At 38.7% G+C, this 17,935-nt stretch overlaps 3 protein-coding genes across 3 annotated transcripts in view; 2 read left to right on the plus strand and 1 right to left on the minus strand.

The window, feature by feature from the left end:
• The window catches only part of LOC134672237 (adenomatous polyposis coli protein-like), a 58,233-nt gene extending 52,747 nt beyond the window's left edge, over window positions 1-5,486 (plus strand). Inside the window, exon 17 of the mRNA XM_063530140.1 lies at window positions 718-5,486. Within this exon, the coding sequence (XP_063386210.1) occupies window positions 718-4,739 (4,022 nt within the window). The 3' untranslated portion in view covers window positions 4,740-5,486. The remainder of the gene's footprint in view (window positions 1-717) is intronic.
• Window positions 1-17,935, minus strand: part of LOC134673969 (synaptic vesicle glycoprotein 2A-like) — a 396,395-nt gene that overhangs the window by 167,911 nt on the left and 210,549 nt on the right. The gene's annotated exons all lie outside the window — the stretch shown is intronic.
• The window catches only part of LOC134673901 (uncharacterized), a 185,756-nt gene that overhangs the window by 167,031 nt on the left and 790 nt on the right, over window positions 1-17,935 (plus strand). The gene's annotated exons all lie outside the window — the stretch shown is intronic.

Below are 17,935 nucleotides of genomic sequence, written 5' to 3' on the forward strand. Positions count from 1 at the left end.
CGCGCCCCCGCCGCCCCGCCGCGCGCCGCTCCCCCCGCGCACACAGGTACCCCCCGCCCCCGCCGCCCCAGCACTCGCGCCCCGCCGCCCCGCCGCGCGCCGCTCCCCCCGCGCACACAGGTACGCCCCGACACGTCCCCATCGAGACACATTGGCCCACCGGCACGGATATGATGCACATTGCACACATCTATAACTTGTGTCACGCATCGCTTTCGCTGCTTGTTAGAACGCGGGAGCTCCGACGATGTAGGAGCGATCATCTCAGCTATGTCTTAGTTCCTCCAAAGTCCAAAGTTTTCTAAACGTCCCGATCGTTCGACATGAAATGTGGCCATGTCCCAAAAATAGAATTATGCAAAACGGTTACATGACATATTTTCGTGCCGTAATCCCAAAAAAAAACAGATCTAATAAACTTCTATACACTTTTACTCGAGGCTGTACAGGTGAGCACACACACAATTATCCTGTTTCTCTGCAGTTATCAAACAAATCTACAATTGTATTGCTTACCGAAATCTTCAACGTTCCTAACTGTTCACCATAATTCCTTAACAATCTAACAGCGATAATATATAATTCTCCTATAGTTATTGTTTTAACAAAAATCTCTACGTTCATAAGAATTAATTCACAATAGACCAATGTTACAGTTTTTCTTTTTAATTACTAATTACACACCATAATATTTACACACGTCTGTATTATTTTCAGAACGCCGACGCGAAAGCCGCCTACCAATAAAAACAGCGCGCAACCTCGAGAAGCAGCTCCCTACCCACGACTCCTCCAGTTCCCTCAGCCTGGACTCGTTCGGCTCCACCGACCGCGAGATCTTCGAGGAGACCGTCCAGGCCGGCCTCACCCACGCCACGCACTTCCACAAGGCACACTCCGTCGAAAGACCTGCGGACAACGTAAGACACACTAGACACCATAAATCCCTCGACAGGAGCGACAAAATCTCGCAGCATCGACCTAAAGTCAAAGACGAGGAGTTCGAGAGAAACCTCGCTTCGGGCGTGTATAACATCAAAAGTAGCTCCCGTGTTCGGAGGTTAGACCAAGAGTTCGCTTTAACGAGATCCCCTTATTCATACCATGGAGAATCCTCCTCTATGGCCCATAGGTTTAGAGGTCACCACTGTAGGTACTACGACGACGGTCCGCCGAGCTTACCCGCAAGGATCGACGAGCCACGAAGACAACTGGAAAGAAGCAATTCACTGAGTTCCCTCAGCAACGATTCATTCGGGTCTACAGATAAGGAAGTGTTCGAGCGCTGCGTACGTATGGGCATGTCGAAGGCCCAGCCTAAGAGGAGCGAAAAACTCCGCGTGCGAAGCGACGACAGGTCCGAGCGACGCGACGGAGGGAGACGACGCAAGGACAACAAAAGCCAAGGGGCGTTGGACAGAATGGTCGGGGAGGAGTCTCGGGACCGCGCGCTGCTGGAGGAGGTGATCGCGCGCGGCGCGGGGGAGGGCCGACACTCAAAAAACGTCCCCGCGCCGCCGGCGGCCGGCCCCGCCGCCCCGCCGCACCCCGCCGGCGGCGCCGACACCACACCGACACACAAGCCTGGCTGTGATGATGTACTCGTCACCTCCTTCCCCTCTCTCGCGGTCTCGCTCGATACTTCTCGGGAACCTCCCGCCTCGACCCTCACGAGCGACAGCCTCAATCGCTCCAACGAGTGCCTCGCGCCGCAGTCTGCGAATACGACTTTAGACTCTGAAGTCCGCGACGAACTTAACCGGTCCAACGAGTCCTATGCGGACGTCCTCGACGGATCTTGGAGCGACGAGCCGAGGAACTACGAGGCGGCCACGTTGACGAGGAAGAAGCTCGAGTACACCGATATTAAATTTTCGGAGAAGGCCTTCGAGGAGTCTAAACATGACACGTGGAACGACAACACGTGTCCCGATGACGTGACGTTCCCGACTATAAGCGGCTCCGTTCACATGGTATCATCTATCAGAAGTGAAATCGCGGATGCGGTATTAGCTTTACCGGATTTACTAGAAAAAAGTGAACCGGTGATGTCCACCCGACCCGATCTCACCAACAAGTTGGATGAGGACACGGTCGCTTCGGAACTCCACATCACTGAAGACAATCAACTCAGCGATGTCATGCTCGACAACATTCCCGAACCCAGCTATACTTCCCTAGTTGATGACGGGGAACAGAAATTTGACTCCTTAATGGCGTCCGCTATAGAGAAAGAAGCGGCCAGGTTAGCAGCGCAATTAAAGAGCTCTACATACGGCATGGAAAACAGTGTGACATCACTAACTTCTTTAGACCTAGATAATGTAAAACCGCCGTCACATTTAGGCAGTCTTCTCTCCTTAAGCGCTTCAGGCCAATGGGACGATACGTCGAAGAAATCCCAAAAATCCCGCAAGAAATCCCTCCCAGTCGCCATGATGGTTAAGAGAGCGCTCAGCAACTCCATGCACCAAGGATCCTCTGAGCACTTGGACAGCAATCCTGTCAGTTTTCTCGACAATGTCAAACCACCTTCGGAAATGGAGAATTTGGACATGGAAAGTAGCATGGTTTCTGTGAGCAGCATAGTGTCTGAGGTGGCAGATAGAGAAAAAACTCCCGTAGTATTTGACTTCAAACAGCCTATTCAGGATTTCCCTCTCTGCCACAACTTTAACCTCCTAGACTTGGACAAAGTCAATCCTCCATCGCTATTTGATGAAATGGCAGAGTCCACAGTAGAAATAGAGCCTACTACAGCGCATCAGCTGCATGATGAAATTTCTAGTACCTTAAATGTAGTCACGGATATCCCGTCCGGCTCTGAAAATTGCACGCCTCTCCCATCAGACATGAGCAGCGTAGAATCTACTCCAAAGAAAACGAGAGATACCAAATATTTGACCCCTAAAGAGAAACGAAATGTCGCTAAAGATAGATATCAAACTTATACTATAATAGACCCACCATCTGAGTCAGATGTTCTGACAGTGACGTCTGAAGAATTTATGACGTGGACCAAATCAGAAAGCGATAGATCAGACGACTACGTCACAGCTAATTCAGAAACGAAATCAAAGAGGAAGATGAGTGCTAAACAACGACGGTTAGAGGACAGAGCTAGGTATCAAACGCAGACCGTCAACATACAGAGCATCATACAGGAGACAAAGGCAGTCGATCCGCAAATCGAGAGCTTAAAGCAGCGACTAGCCGCCAAGAAGACCATGAAACAGAAACGCATGGAGGACGCGGAGAGATTCAGAACTAGGACTCTCAGCGAGGATATCCCTCCATCCCCAACGTTCGTCACCAAAGACGCCAGCTTCGAAAACGTGGAAACTACTACAGGCTACGACAGTCTATCTTCAAACGAGCTGAACCACCAGCAAATCATAGACGACAGACAGGACGATGTCTTCAGAGAAACTGATAGCGGACACAACGAAGACGACTTCGAACTGAACTCTACTCAAATGCAAACATACACTAAGAGCTTCAGAAACTATCTCCCCGTCATAGAGAGTCCGGCCGCGGTGGACATCTGCGTCGTCAACAACTTGAAGAACATAGAAATGACCGCGTCCTATCGAAGGACGCTGCAAAGTGATAAAGTCCAAAACCCGAGCAGCAGTGACTTTGCAAGCTACGAGGGCGACACACATTCCGACAACGATTCTGAGGAAGAAGCCGCTCCAAGACCTAAACCGAAGATCACCAAACCGGAGAGACGAGATGAAAGTCTAGATTCGAACGACTCACACGAGAAGGAGGAGCCCAAAGCGGTCAGGGGCAGGAAGAAAGCGGCGTACGTCTCCCCTTACAGACGAAGCGTACCCCCCGCTAAGAAGCCCGCCACCGCACCAGCCAAGGCCCCAGTGAAGGCCATAGTACCTCCCAAACCTAGTGCCAAAGCTCCGAGCAAAACTCCAACGACTTCCAAACCACCTAGCGCCAATACGTCACCGAAAAAGACTCTTAACAAATCGCCATCCAAGATAGCTCAAAAAGCCGTCGCCATTCCGCTAGTAGCCGGCAAACCTTTGCCGCTAGAACGACAAGGCACCTTCACTAAAGAAGAAAGCTCAGTCCCCGCTAAAAGTTTACCAGTTCCCGTAGCAGAGAAGAAACCTATCGTATCTAGATACGCGAAAACCACCCCTAAACCCGCCGTTAACAACACGTCTCCATCTCGATTGCCACAACTTAACCGCTACTCGAAACCTCCCCTAAAGAAAGGCGGCAGCAGCGAGAAACCTGCACCTAAACCCAAATCCGCCATGAGGAACTCCGCCTCCAACCACAGCCTACAGAGCAACGACAGCGCCAAAACTGTCACCCTAGCCTCCAGGGGCTCCAGACAAGGCAGCACTTCCAGCGTCAACAGCGTACAGTCTTCCAAAATCAACTCTAAAGACGTAGAAAGCAAAATAGCCAGTCTGTGGAAAAAGGTCGAGCAGACTAAGAAAGTAATCGCCAAGCCCGACAAGCGGGTTTGGATCGAGAGCGACAAAACGGAACAGCCGAAGCTAATCCGAAGTTCCACGTTCGAGGGCCAGCCCAAGCAAGCGCAAGTCTCCACTGCTCCTAAACAGAAAACTGCAATAGGTATCAAAGTGTCGCAAATTCCCAGTTTGCGGCCGAAGTCTACGCCGTCGAAGATCACCGCGCCTGCCGTGAAGAAACCGGTGACTACACGGGTGTTTACGAGGAAGCCGGCCAACGGACAGGTCACGTAATGTGTCAAGTATTAAAAAACTCAGTGAATTATGTTTATGACTCGTAGAATCAAGTGCGGATCGAAGATGTATGGAAAATTTATCGATGAGAGGTGTCATAGTTGTTTTAACGAATTTTTAGGCCGTAAATTGGTGTTTTAAATAAAGACACGTTCGATAGGCCAGTCAGTGTAAGCCAGAACAGTTGTAACTCAATATTTCAATGATAAAGTTGGCAATCGGTCACGGCCGCTTCCAAAATTAATGCTGTGTAAAACTTGAGTGGAATGGATGCGAAATTGGATATTTAAGGAATGTTTGCATATTTATTCAAATTATCGTTTAGGATAATGATTAATGACAATTATGCTTGTTTGAGCAAGATAAATCGATCAATGTTTCTGGACACAGACGTCACAAATCGAATGGACTTTTGGTTGATTAATAAAGTGATGATATAAGTAATAAAAATGTGTTTCTTTAGGTCGGGCATGTTTGTTCAAGCTGAGACTAATGTATTTTACAACTATTATGCTAAGAAAAGCTTAGTCCCTTGACCATGCAATTAAAAAAAAAGATATATGTATAACCCTTTTTATCTTTATAGAATGTTAATTTGATTGCAAGTTTAAAAACCTCAGTTGTCATTATATAGTTTATTTTCATCTATGTATATTTGTTGCATTTATTTACTTTGGGATATTGACAATCCCTTTCTGACTGCAGTTTTAGTTTAAGATATCCTTTTGAAAAGTTAGCGGATGACAATTAACAATGTGAAATGAACCTATACGGACAAAAAACAACCGTGTTGCGTAGGTAGGTATGAAATCTAACCTAATATGTTTTATGACAGATTTTCTATCACTTTTAGCGCTTTTTACTTAATCTTTACAATGTAAGTAATTTAAATTAAGTCTTTAAAATAATCATAGTTTCTGTTCCTATCGATCCCATATTGAGTTGCCTTCCGATCTTCGGTTGAGAAACATGAATTTTCTCACTGACTATCGTAGAACGGTAAGAATTAACTCCATTCATTTCGATGTAAATATTTCACATTAAAACTAGTTAAGGTTACCATAACACAATTTGTATATTTTTCATAATATCATAACTTAAGTAACGTAAATTGGAATGTCAAGTAGTTTCGCCGTTAAAATGGGGACAAATATGGTATTTGCCTCAATTTTCTACGTCTAGTCAGTTTCGATGTTATTTATAAGCTAAGCCTTGAGGTCACTCAATAGGCTGGATGTAGGTTGTTTTTTTCCTTCCAATTATTAGTAAAAATACTTTGTACTTCTCTCTTTGCGTATGAAGAAGTAAATCGTCACCATTATTTAAATCAAGCTTAAATAATTAAATATGTCTACTGGTCGTATTTATATCGATATTGATAAATTGTTTATTGAAGTCGATATAAAACAGTACGGCAGGTAAATGAAATAGTGAAGAATCCTAACAAGAACATGCAGGTAACTACTTACAAGGTCATAATGAAAAATAGTTTAAATTTTAAATGCTTAAGTCAGGAGCAAAAATGCTAACAATAGCGATGATAACTTGACCGTTACTTTGACCATTTCTGACTATTGGAGCAGTTAATTATTCTCCTTTCAAAAGTTACTAGTGCTATTTTAAAATAACTTGTACAGTCAGATATAGCGGAGCGGCCGAGGTCCTCATAAATATCTGAACACGCACTAACGCCTTGACAATAGAGGCGTGTTCAAATATTTGTGAACGCCTTGGCCGCTCCGATACAGTCTGGCCAGCGAGTCGTGTCACAAAAAAAACGCAGGAAATTCAATAAAAACCGCACCTGGCCATAAAATTACTATGAAATTAAATGACAGCTTGAAACTGACAGCTTATTTGGTAGGCATAAAAGTTGCCATATAAAGAATTTTAAATTTCATAAGAGCGTGTTGCTAGGCCTACATTAATAAAGTATATTTTGAGTTAAAAAATAGCTTCTGACACGACTCTCTGGTCAGACTATCATACCACCATTTTGTAGTATTTTTCTGACGAACCCATTAGTAGAAGAGCCGGCCGCAAATTTTCTAACCGACTTGATACCACGATGAAATGCACAATGGTTTCCCATAAAAGTGATGCTAAGTCCGAATTCGATAGTCTGCCACGGCGGAACTTGCCGAAAGTACGAAAAAGAAGGCCACTTCCGGTGCGAAAAAAGGGGGCTGATTTAACCCATCTGATACCGAAATAATAGTTATGGCAGCAGTTAGAAATTTACATGTAGACACATAAAAGCGAACTCTGCCAGTATTTTTTTTGCCGGAAGTGCTTGGCAGACGCTCTCAAAGGTGGCCAGCGGGACCCCTAATTTAACCCATCTGATACCACCATGAAACCAATTCCAGTCGGTAGGTATGAACCCTCATGTCAGGAATATATAAGTCTGCCAAGGCTTTTCCTGCCGAAACACCTTGGCAGACGAGATTATGTAAGCAAGGTCGGCATCGGTTACCCTACACTAACCCATCTGATACCACCATGAAACCAATTCCAGTCGGTAGGTACGAACCCCCATTTTAGGAATATATAAGTCTGCCAAGGTTTTTCCTGCCGAAACACCTTGGCAGACGAGATTATAAACAAGATGACCATCGGTTACCGTACACTAACCCATCTGATACCGCCATGAAACCAATTCCAGTCGGTAGGTATGAACCCTCATTTCAGGAATATATAAGTCTGCCAAGGCTTTTCCTGCCGTAACACCATGGCAGACGAGATTATGTAAGCAAGGTCGGCATCGGTTACCCTACACTAACCCATCTGATACCACCATGAAACCAATTCCAGTTGGTAGGTATGAACCCCCATTTTAGAAATATATAAGTCTGCCAAGGTTTTTCCTGCCGAAACACCTTGGCAGACGAGATTATAAGCAAGATGACCATCGGTTACCGTACAGTAACCCATCTGATACCACCATGAAACCAATTCTAGTCGGTAGGTATGAACCCTCATTTCAGGAATTTATAAGTCTGCCAAGGCCTTTCCTGCCGAAACACCTTGACAGACGAGATTATGTAAGCAGCATCCACATACGAGGGATCCGTATTTTGGGATTATACAGATTACGGACATTATTAATAGCTGTAGGCTTATTTATTACTTTATGCTTATACATATTTGTATATTATTATGTTATTAATAAAATATATTTATAATTTATTAAACCTAAACTTAATACATTGGGAATTCATTACCTGCTTACGGCAGTAGTAGGGATAAGTGGGTGAGTTCTGGCTCACTGAGCCAGGCCAACAGTCCCTCCCCCTTTTTTCCCTTGTTGAGGCCCTGCAACCTTGCCTTGAACCCAAACTAATGTCATTGTAGCTCGAATCTAACCTAATTGATTTTTATTGCTTTTAGAATATTTCAATTATCTACTTTTGCAAAGTTAAAGGTTGAAATCTCTATTTCGCAAAATGGAATTTTAATGTGACTTTAATGTATGTGCAGTCTACTTAGTAATTGGGTTTAAAGATATAAAAACACACATTTTATTTCCTATCCTAAGTATCATATCCTAAGTTTATTCAAATAATATTCTGAACATATATAGTAATTAGACTGGTCATATTTTTCATAAAATCGATTTCGACTGGCAAAGCATATAACTTTTTGGCAACCGGGTTTTTTAACCTAATTAGACCCCGCTGAATCCGAATTTGCCGGTTGCTCGATCGAAATCTTGACCGGAAGTGAGATATTTGACATTAAAGGTCCGTTTTTTTCGTTTTTCGTAAATAACTCTTAAACGGTGGTGCATAGAAAAAAATGTTCTATTACATAAGTAATATGCATAAAATTGCCTACAAGAAAGATTCAGTACAATTTTTCGCTAGGATCAATATTCAAAGAGATTTTAACGCGGGAAATTTAATTATAATCACTTCTAAGGTCCCGTTTTTTAGGTTTTCGTAAATAACTCATAAACGGTGGCCAATATCAAAAAATGTTGTTAGACGTTAATAATCTACACAAAATTTTGAACAAAAAAGATTCAGTACACTTTTTGCAGGGATCAATATTTAAAAAGATAATAAAGAGGGAATGTTAATTATACTAAATTCTAAGGTTCCTTGTTTTTATTTTTTCGTTAATAATTTGAAAAGTATGACTCATAGCAAAAAAAATCTTATACATAAATAATAAACGTAAAATTTCCTACAAGAAACATGCAGTACACTTTTCGCTAGGATCAATATTGAAAAAGACAAAGCAGCGGGTAAGTTAATTATAATCAATTTTAAAGTCCCTTTTTAGTTTTTTGTAAATAACTCGTAAACGGTGTCCCATAGCGAAATAGGTTTTTAAGAATAAATTATCTATATAAAATTTCCTCCAAAAAACATCTAGAACACTTTTCTCTAGGATCAATATTTCAAGCGATATTAAAGCAAGAAAGTTAATTACAATCAGTTCACAGGTCACTTTTTTTTAGTTTTTCGTAAATAACTCGTAAACGGTGGCCCGTTGCAAAACAATATTCTACATAAATATTAAACATAAAATTGTCCACAAAAAAGGTTCTGTACACTTTTTCGCTACGATCAATATTTAAAGAGATATTAAAGGGGGTAAGTTAATTATAATCAATGTCCAAGTCCCTATTTTTAGGATTTCGCAAATGACTCGTAAAATAAGGCTCATAGCAAAATAAGTTTTTAATGTTCTTGTAAATAAATAATCGATATAAAATTTTCTACGAAAGACTATGGAACACTTTTCTCTTTTTAGGGTTCCGTACCTCAAAATGAATAAAAACCGGCCAAGCGCGAGTTGGACTCGCGTTGCAAGGTAGGTAAGGTGTACATTACCCAATTTTTAACAGTGTATTTTATATATGTTAAACGCGAGTGAATTGCCTTTAAAAAACCTGTAGGGATCGGTTCAAAAACTAAGTAATGTCCGACTCGCGCTTGACTGCATAATTCTAATAGGTTTTCCAGGTTTTCCTGTCATCTATAGATTCTATTCTGTATATCTTTTCAAAATTTTAGACCCAGTGGTATCGGAGATAAAGCCCCCTTCCCCAAAATAAAACATTAAAATACAAAACAATACCACCCCCCCCCCCCCCTTTATCTCCGAAACTACTGGGTCTAAATTTTGAAAATAAAATAGTTCTTTACCTATATAGACGTAAACCTAAAAATAGGGACCTGGAAATTGATTATAATTAACTTACCCCCTTTAATACCTCTTTAAATATTGATCGTAGCGAAAAAGTGTACAGAACCTTTTTTGTGGACAATTTTATGTTTAATATTTATGTAGAATATTGTTTTGCAACGGGTCACCGTTTACGAGTTATTTACGAAAAACTAAAAAAAAGTGACCTGTGAACTGATTGTAATTAACTTTCTTGCTTTAATATCGCTTGAAATATTGATCCTAGAGAAAAGTGTTCTAGATGTTTTTTGGAGGAAATTTTATATAGATAATTTATTCTTAAAAACCTATTTCGCTATGGGACACCGTTTACGAGTTATTTACAAAAAACTAAAAAGGGACTTAAAAATTGATTATAATTAACTTACCCGCTGCTTTGTCTTTTTCAATATTGATCCTAGCGAAAAGTGTACCGCATGTTTCTTGTAGGAAATTTTACGTTTATTATTTATGTATAAGATTTTTTTTGCTATGAGTCATACTTTTCAAATTATTAACGAAAAAATAAAAACAAGGAACCTTAGAATTTAGTATAATTAACTTTCCCTCTTTATTATCTTTTTAAATATTGATCCCTGCAAAAAGTGTACTGAATCTTTTTTGTTCAAAATTTTGTGTAGATTATTAACGTCTAACAACATTTTTTGATATTGGCCACCGTTTATGAGTTATTTACGAAAACCTAAAAAACGGGACCTTAGAAGTGATTATAATTAAATTTCCCGCGTTAAAATCTCTTTGAATATTGATCCTAGCGAAAAATTGTACTGAATCTTTCTTGTAGGCAATTTTATGCATATTACTTATGTAATAGAACATTTTTTGCTATGCACCACCGTTTAAGAGTTATTTACGAAAAACGAAAAAAACGGACCTTTAATGTCAAATATCTCACTTCCGGTCAAGATTTCGATCGAGCAACCGGATCGGATTCAGCGGGGTCTAATTAGGTTAAAAAACCCGGTTTCCAAAAAGTAATATGATTTGCCAGTCCATCATGAAGGAGAGCGATTTTAATTTTTTTTGTCTAGTCTAAATATCATTACTTATTCTGTGTACAGTGGAGAAAACGAATGAAAACATGCAATTTGATTTTGCTATTTTTAAATAAACAGTAACTAAACAGTATTTTCCACAGTTGTTGGTAATGATACCATCTCTTACAATTTCTCTTCATGAACATTTTATGATACCTAACCTTCCAGTTTTCGCCCGAATTAATCAAAAAATTCACCAACTCCATTTACACCAACCAAATAGAAAACGGGTCCGTGTCCGAATTCGCGATCTCGAGTCCGGGTCCGCGTCCGGGTCCAGGTTCAGGTAGAAGTCGAATTCAAAATCTTGCTTGTTTTGCCAGTGGGGTAACTTGCTTAACAATCAATTAGAAAAAGACAAGTCGTCGAGGAGTTCCGTTCTGATCACCATCAGCAATACCACTTCATCAAATGCCACTGTTCTTAATGTAAATCCTTGTTTGCCTGATGAAAATACAAGAGTCACTATACAATGCCATTAAGATTTGTAGAGTTCCCTCGATTCCTTATGGATCCCATCATCAGAACTTGAGCTTCACGAAAATATGACTTAAAAATCTAACGTGCTTAACAAACATAACGAAGACACATCCCCAAACATGAGCTATGCGTCGTTGAAGAGTTCCATTCTGATCATCATCAGCAGTTTCACTTCATCAAATGTCACAATTCTGAATGTAAATGCTTGGTTTGTTTAAAATACACCAGTATCACTATATGTTAGGGTGGTTCAAAAAACATTTTTTTTCCTAAGGGGCACCCCCTTATTTTGTTACACTTATTATGTTGATAAATTGAGATTATAGTTAAGATAAATTAAGAAACTTATACACCAAGTTTCTACTTCGTTTTTTTTAGCATTAGAAATTAGGTAAACAATCTTGATGTGTCTTTTAATTGAAAAACACATTTTAAAAATAAGTTACGGCAAATATGTAACAATTATTAATCTAGTACGATCATTTATATTCGTCTGCTTTCATAAGTAATAGTTTTTGAATTTTGAAAAGCGTTTTTCAATTAAAAGACATGCTAAGATCGCTTACCTTCTTGCAAGTTCTTTCTAATGCTAAAAAAACCGGGCAAGTGCGAGTCGGACTCGCGCATGTAGGGTTCCGTACCTACCATAAAGCAAAAAAAAACGGTCACCCATCCAAGTACTGACCCCGCCCGACGTTGCTTAACTTCTGTCAAAAATCACGTTTGTTGTATGGGAGCCTCATTTAAATCTTTATTTTATTCTGGTTTTAGTATTTGTTGTTATAGCGGCAACAGAAATACATCATCTGTGAAAATTTCAACTGTCTAGCTATCACGGTTCGTGAGATACAGCCTGGTGACAGACGGACGGACGGACGGACAGCGAAGTCTTAGTAATAGGGTCCCGTTTTACCCTTTGGGTACGGAACCCTAAAAACGAACTATACAATAGTGATGGGTAGGACATCAATTTAAAAAAATGAGTTTGTATGAGTACCTCATTTTCGAAAATGAGGTGTTACAATGTCTTACTTCAAATGAGGTGAGGTACTAGCATATTTTCAGCGTCGACTATTCTATTAATCCAACGGGCCAACGGTGACAAAAATATTTAATGTATATATACATATTTATGTATTCATCACTTCCTTTGTAAATTAATAAATAATAATAATTAAGGAGTGCAATTCTGGAGGTAGAAGGTAAGAATAGAACTTATAGGAGAAAGATCCCACATAGTAACTTAATTTGCTGCTTTTATGAAACTTGTTCTAATTTAGCTCTTTTTTATTGTTAGATTGTGTTGTGTTGTCCTCCTCCTTGCTACTTGATATAGTTTTAAGTATAATAATCACTAGCGAGAGCGACCCGCTCCAGCTTCGCACGGGTTAACAAATTATACATACACCTAAACCTTCCTGAAGAATCACTCTATTGATAGGTGAAAACCGCATGAAAATCCGTCCAGTAGTTTTTGAGTTTATCGCGAACATACAAACAAACACACATACAGACAGACGCGGCGGGGGACTTTGTTTCATAATATGTAGCGATATATTTCATAACCATAAAACAACCACATTTTTAAGAAACTAAGGAGAACAAATTCAATATTTTCACAAGTCATCATTATATAGAAGTGACTAACTTACCACTTCAGATAATTTAACAGTAATATCATCAATATGATATTAAACAAAGCACCATTCGCTCCGGCCGCCGCCGGCTACATTTAAATTTCATTTTTTTCATGCAAAAGGCACCAAGGAAGATCCGCGGGTAAATTTAATGGCGAAAACGATGTCCATATTTTGTTATTTTGGTATAATTATAAGAATTATCACTAGGTATTAGGTATTAGAGAACTAAAATTAGCTACAACGACGTACGAACGAACAAAATAAATAAAAATATGTCAAAATCATAATTTGTCAGTCCGAAGTCGTTTACAAATAATGTTAATAAAAAGTATTGCAAATTCAAATCGTTATAATTTACATCTACATGTTTATTTTACCTATGCAAATTATACTTACTTTTTATTTAATAAACTTGAAACTTATTGAAATGATCATATATTGTGTACGCTACAGTATTATATTTCAATAATATTTTAGTCACTAAAGGATTACTGTTTATAAGCAAGCTTCGTAAATGCCTGTCTGGTATACAGAGTGCGTACCGCGATCCATGTTCGTCATGTTGCCTCCCTGTCACACTTACGTACGAATTTACAAGTGCAACAGAGAAGCAACACGTCGAACTTCCTTTTGGTGACTGATTTCTCGCCCCATTTTGACAAGTAAGTTAGGATCAAAAAGGCTTAAGATGTATGAAAGCTTGCAGTGCTTACGCTTGTTGTCTTTCGTGTTTAATTTTTAACGTATTTTCGGTGGTGACGCGAGGTGATATTGAAGTACGGCGCGTGTCTGTCTTACTCCCTCTTTGGATATTTCTAATTCATTGTTTCATTTTGAAAGGATTTTTGAGGTGTTGACGTCACAGCGAGGCAGTGAATGGTACAAACTCAACGCATTTCTCGGTGGACCTTTTGTCGTTGCAATAAGGTTTGTAGTTCGGCTGTTGATAGTGTTGGCCATTACTCGTTTCTTCATTTGAGACATTTTGAGTTTTGTATGTCGGCGAGCAGGCGAGCACCTAGCGCCTCGTGCCATCCAGGGACTCTTTTGCAAGTTGTGAGGAGCGTTGAGTTTTTGAGGTTCGCGAGTGAATTTGAAAGGATAAGAGTTTTTTTGAAATTTGAAGTGTGTGAATGATTTGTGTGGCAAGAGGTGTTTGTGATACGCGCGAGTAAATGAGTAAAATGAATAGAGGAGTGAAGTAAGACATTTTTGCGGTATGAAGTACTGCGACAAATTAACAAAATGAGTGGTACAAATGAGGTGCCTCGCGAGTGAGCGACTCAACACTACTATACAAGGTGGTGCTTAACCACGTTGAAATTTTGTATGTTGTTTGAAACCCAACAAAAAGAGTAATTATGATTCAGAATTTTATTTAAAATATCTGGTTTCACACTATTTGCACATGTGATGTATAAGTTTTGAAGTAGAAAAACATTTTCTTTCAAAATAATATCTTTTAAATCACACTTTCAAATAATGTGAAAACTACTACTTACATAAAAATCTAATAACTTATTTATTTTTTTGATTTCATACAATTTGAAAAATTTCAAAGTGTTTGAGCACCCGCTTGTAGTTAAGATTGTAAGATGCTTGGCGTATTTTGTCAACATAATAAGTGTAACAAAATGAGGGGGTGCCGCTTCTTCTAGCTAGAGTTTGAATTTATCCCATACAAACGTGAACCACCCTTACAAGATTTGAAGAGTGCCCTCGATTCCTCATAAATCTCACCATCAGAACTGGGTTTTGACAAAGACGGAACCAATCTGTATGTATATACTTACAAGTTACAACTCAACTAAAAAAATAATTTTAATAATCGATCCCAAAATGACGGAGATATCAAACATTAAAAAACCGAATTAATACCTCCTTTTTAGGGTTCCGTAGCCAAATGGCAAAAAACGGAACCCTTATAGATTTGTCATGTCTGTCTGTCTGTCCGTCCGTATGTCACAGCCACTTTTTTCCGAAATTATAAGAACTGTTGAAACTTGGTAAGTAGATGTATTCTGTGAACCGCATTAAGATTTCAACACAAAAATAGAAAAAAAAAAACAATAAATTTTGGGGGTCCCCCATACTTAGAACTGAAACTTAAATGTCTTTTTCATTAAACCTATACGTGTGGGGTATCTATGGATAGGTCTTCAAAAATGATACAATACAATACAATACTTTTTATTGCACGCCTCACATACACTTAGTTTACAATAAATGGACAATAACATAAAAAAAGACAATAGAGGTAACAACAGGCGGTCTTATCGCTTATGATATCGAGGTTTCTAATATCATTTATTTCTAAACTGAATAGTTTGCGCGAGAGACTTCCAAAGTGGTAAAATGTGTGCACCCTCCCCCCTTTAACTTCTAAAATAAATTTAACTTCGCACTGAATAGCTCAATAGTGGGACCGGATTTTTGTACTATAAGTTTTGATAATTCTAAAGTTGAAAAAGTGATACTTATCTGATATGGGACATATTTTTAAGCATATTTGCAATATATGATGAAAAGTTAGAACGAGCGTTAGATATAAATTAGGTATTTATATATTTTTAGTAATGATTTTTTTATATTGAATTAAAGTGCAATGTTTAAGTTCCATTGTTTATAATATATATGACGCTTTATAATGTAAAATTATTAGAAATTTTTTTAACGTGCTTCTTTGTCAAACTACAAATTAGCTTATTATTTTGTCGATATTGAATTAAAGTTTAATAAATCCACAACAACATATCTCATTTTTTAAGTTAATAGGCATGCTAAAAAGCTAGAAGAATAAGATATATGCTCTAGAATTAATATGCGTTTTTTGTCCTATAAGATCCAATATTGAATTAGAGTCTGTAAAAATAAGTCTATTACTATAAAATAATATACGCAGCCATATTATGGAAAGTAAGAAATTTCTGCGTGTAGCTTGCATTGTAATAGTAAAATCTAGTTAAAAAGGCGCGAAATTCATACATACGCCGCGCTGGTCCGTCAGTCGCCGGCGCGGCGCTCGTGAGCCTATCATAGCCTACCTATACTTCGCCCCTCGCCCCACCTCCCGCTCAGTAACACTGTCTGTCTTTTCTTATCATTCATTTGTTTGTTTACCGTGCACATATATAAATTAGATGCGGACATTACGTGAAATTAAAATATCTTATTACGTAAAAATACCTACAGCTGGTCAATCAGATCTTGGCAGTAGAAAGAGGCGGCAAATTTGAAAAATGTAGGCGCGAAGGGATATCGTCCCATAGAAAATTTGTGTTTCGCGCCTTTTTTTTGTGACAAGATTTGCTTGACCAGCTATATTTCATTATCTTGACTAATATTGTAATAAAAATGTACAAGATATTCACAACTATTTTTTACTATACATAGTTTGTCAAAGGAATGTCTCATTTCAAACATAGACAGAGAGAATCATCATACTAAATTTTGACTTACACTAGTACTAGCACCCAAAAGAAAAGGATGCATATAGTTTTTTGTTTTTATTTACCGACAAATGGTTTGACCAACTATACCTATTTCTGGTTCCTATTGTCATGTCCTGTCCTATTCAAGGTCAATATCATAATATGTATATTATAAACCAACTGCTCAATATTACACGGTATACATCCTGAATATACAATAAGGTAAGTGAGGCCACTTACCTTATTGTATACTCCGTGTGGGCCGTATATGCCTATATACAGCCCACCTTAAATTAAAATGGTTTTTTTTAATAAACAGGATATGAAGTATGAAAAACTCACTCAAATAGGTTTCTCATTCATTTAAGTTTCTTCATTATACCAAAATAGTTATAAAAATATTACGATACTCTTGGAAAATATACCTTAAAAGTCCTATTATGGGCCTTATTGAACACTAGCAGTGTATTACTTAATCCCGCAAAAAATTATCATTTCGACAGTAGATAATAACAGATTTTATTGTTTTTAACTTAAGAGTTATACATATACAAATAACAATATTTGATACTTCATAACAGGAGGATTTATTTATAATAAGTGAAAATAATTATTTTGGGCCTTAATAACTAAAGATATAAAAATTGTCTAGTTTACGCGAAAATAGTAGGTAACTAAACATAAATCTTTATTAGTTACAGTAGTATCATCTTTTAACATCTGGGGGCACGGCAATAAATAACTTCGATTTCGTCACTGACTCACTCACTTGATGATCATCAATACCGGGTACTTCCTGAAGTCCTCTAAGAAGCTGAAATTTGGTATGTAAGATAGTTTTAGTACACAAACAACAAATAAATTCAAAAACTTGAAATTTTTTATCCCTAAGGGGATGAAGAGGGGGTTTAATTTTGTATGGGGAATCAATAATCGCTGAACCGATTTAGTTGAAATTTGGTATGTAGATAGGTATTGTTATGGGGAAGGATATAGAATAGATTTCAACCTCAAAGTTTACCCTTACGGGGTGAAGGCAGATTTCAACTCCAAAGTTTACCCTTACGGGGTGAAGGGTTCATATGGGGAATCAGTAAGAAGTACATTGTGTAACAGATGCCCCCAGATACTTATTTCAGGATTTTTAATAGTAAATCACCCCCAACCCTTTAAATTAGGGCATGGAAGATTGTCATAAGCAACTTACAAAAAGAAGTGAAATCCCACCAAAAACATTTTGATGTAAAATGTTGCCCAAACGAAACCATAAGGCTCGCACTGTCAAAAAGTTATCAGATCTCTTGCCAAGCTTCTAACTCTACAAGCCCTCTAACTTTACTAGCTCTACACCAAAAGTATGTGGCTTGGCCGTTTCGTTTCTACAAGAACTACTGTAAGTATAATACAAAAAC

This window comes from Cydia fagiglandana, chromosome 2 (genome assembly GCF_963556715.1).
Source record: "Cydia fagiglandana chromosome 2, ilCydFagi1.1, whole genome shotgun sequence".
Taxonomy (NCBI): Eukaryota; Metazoa; Arthropoda; class Insecta; order Lepidoptera; family Tortricidae; genus Cydia; species Cydia fagiglandana.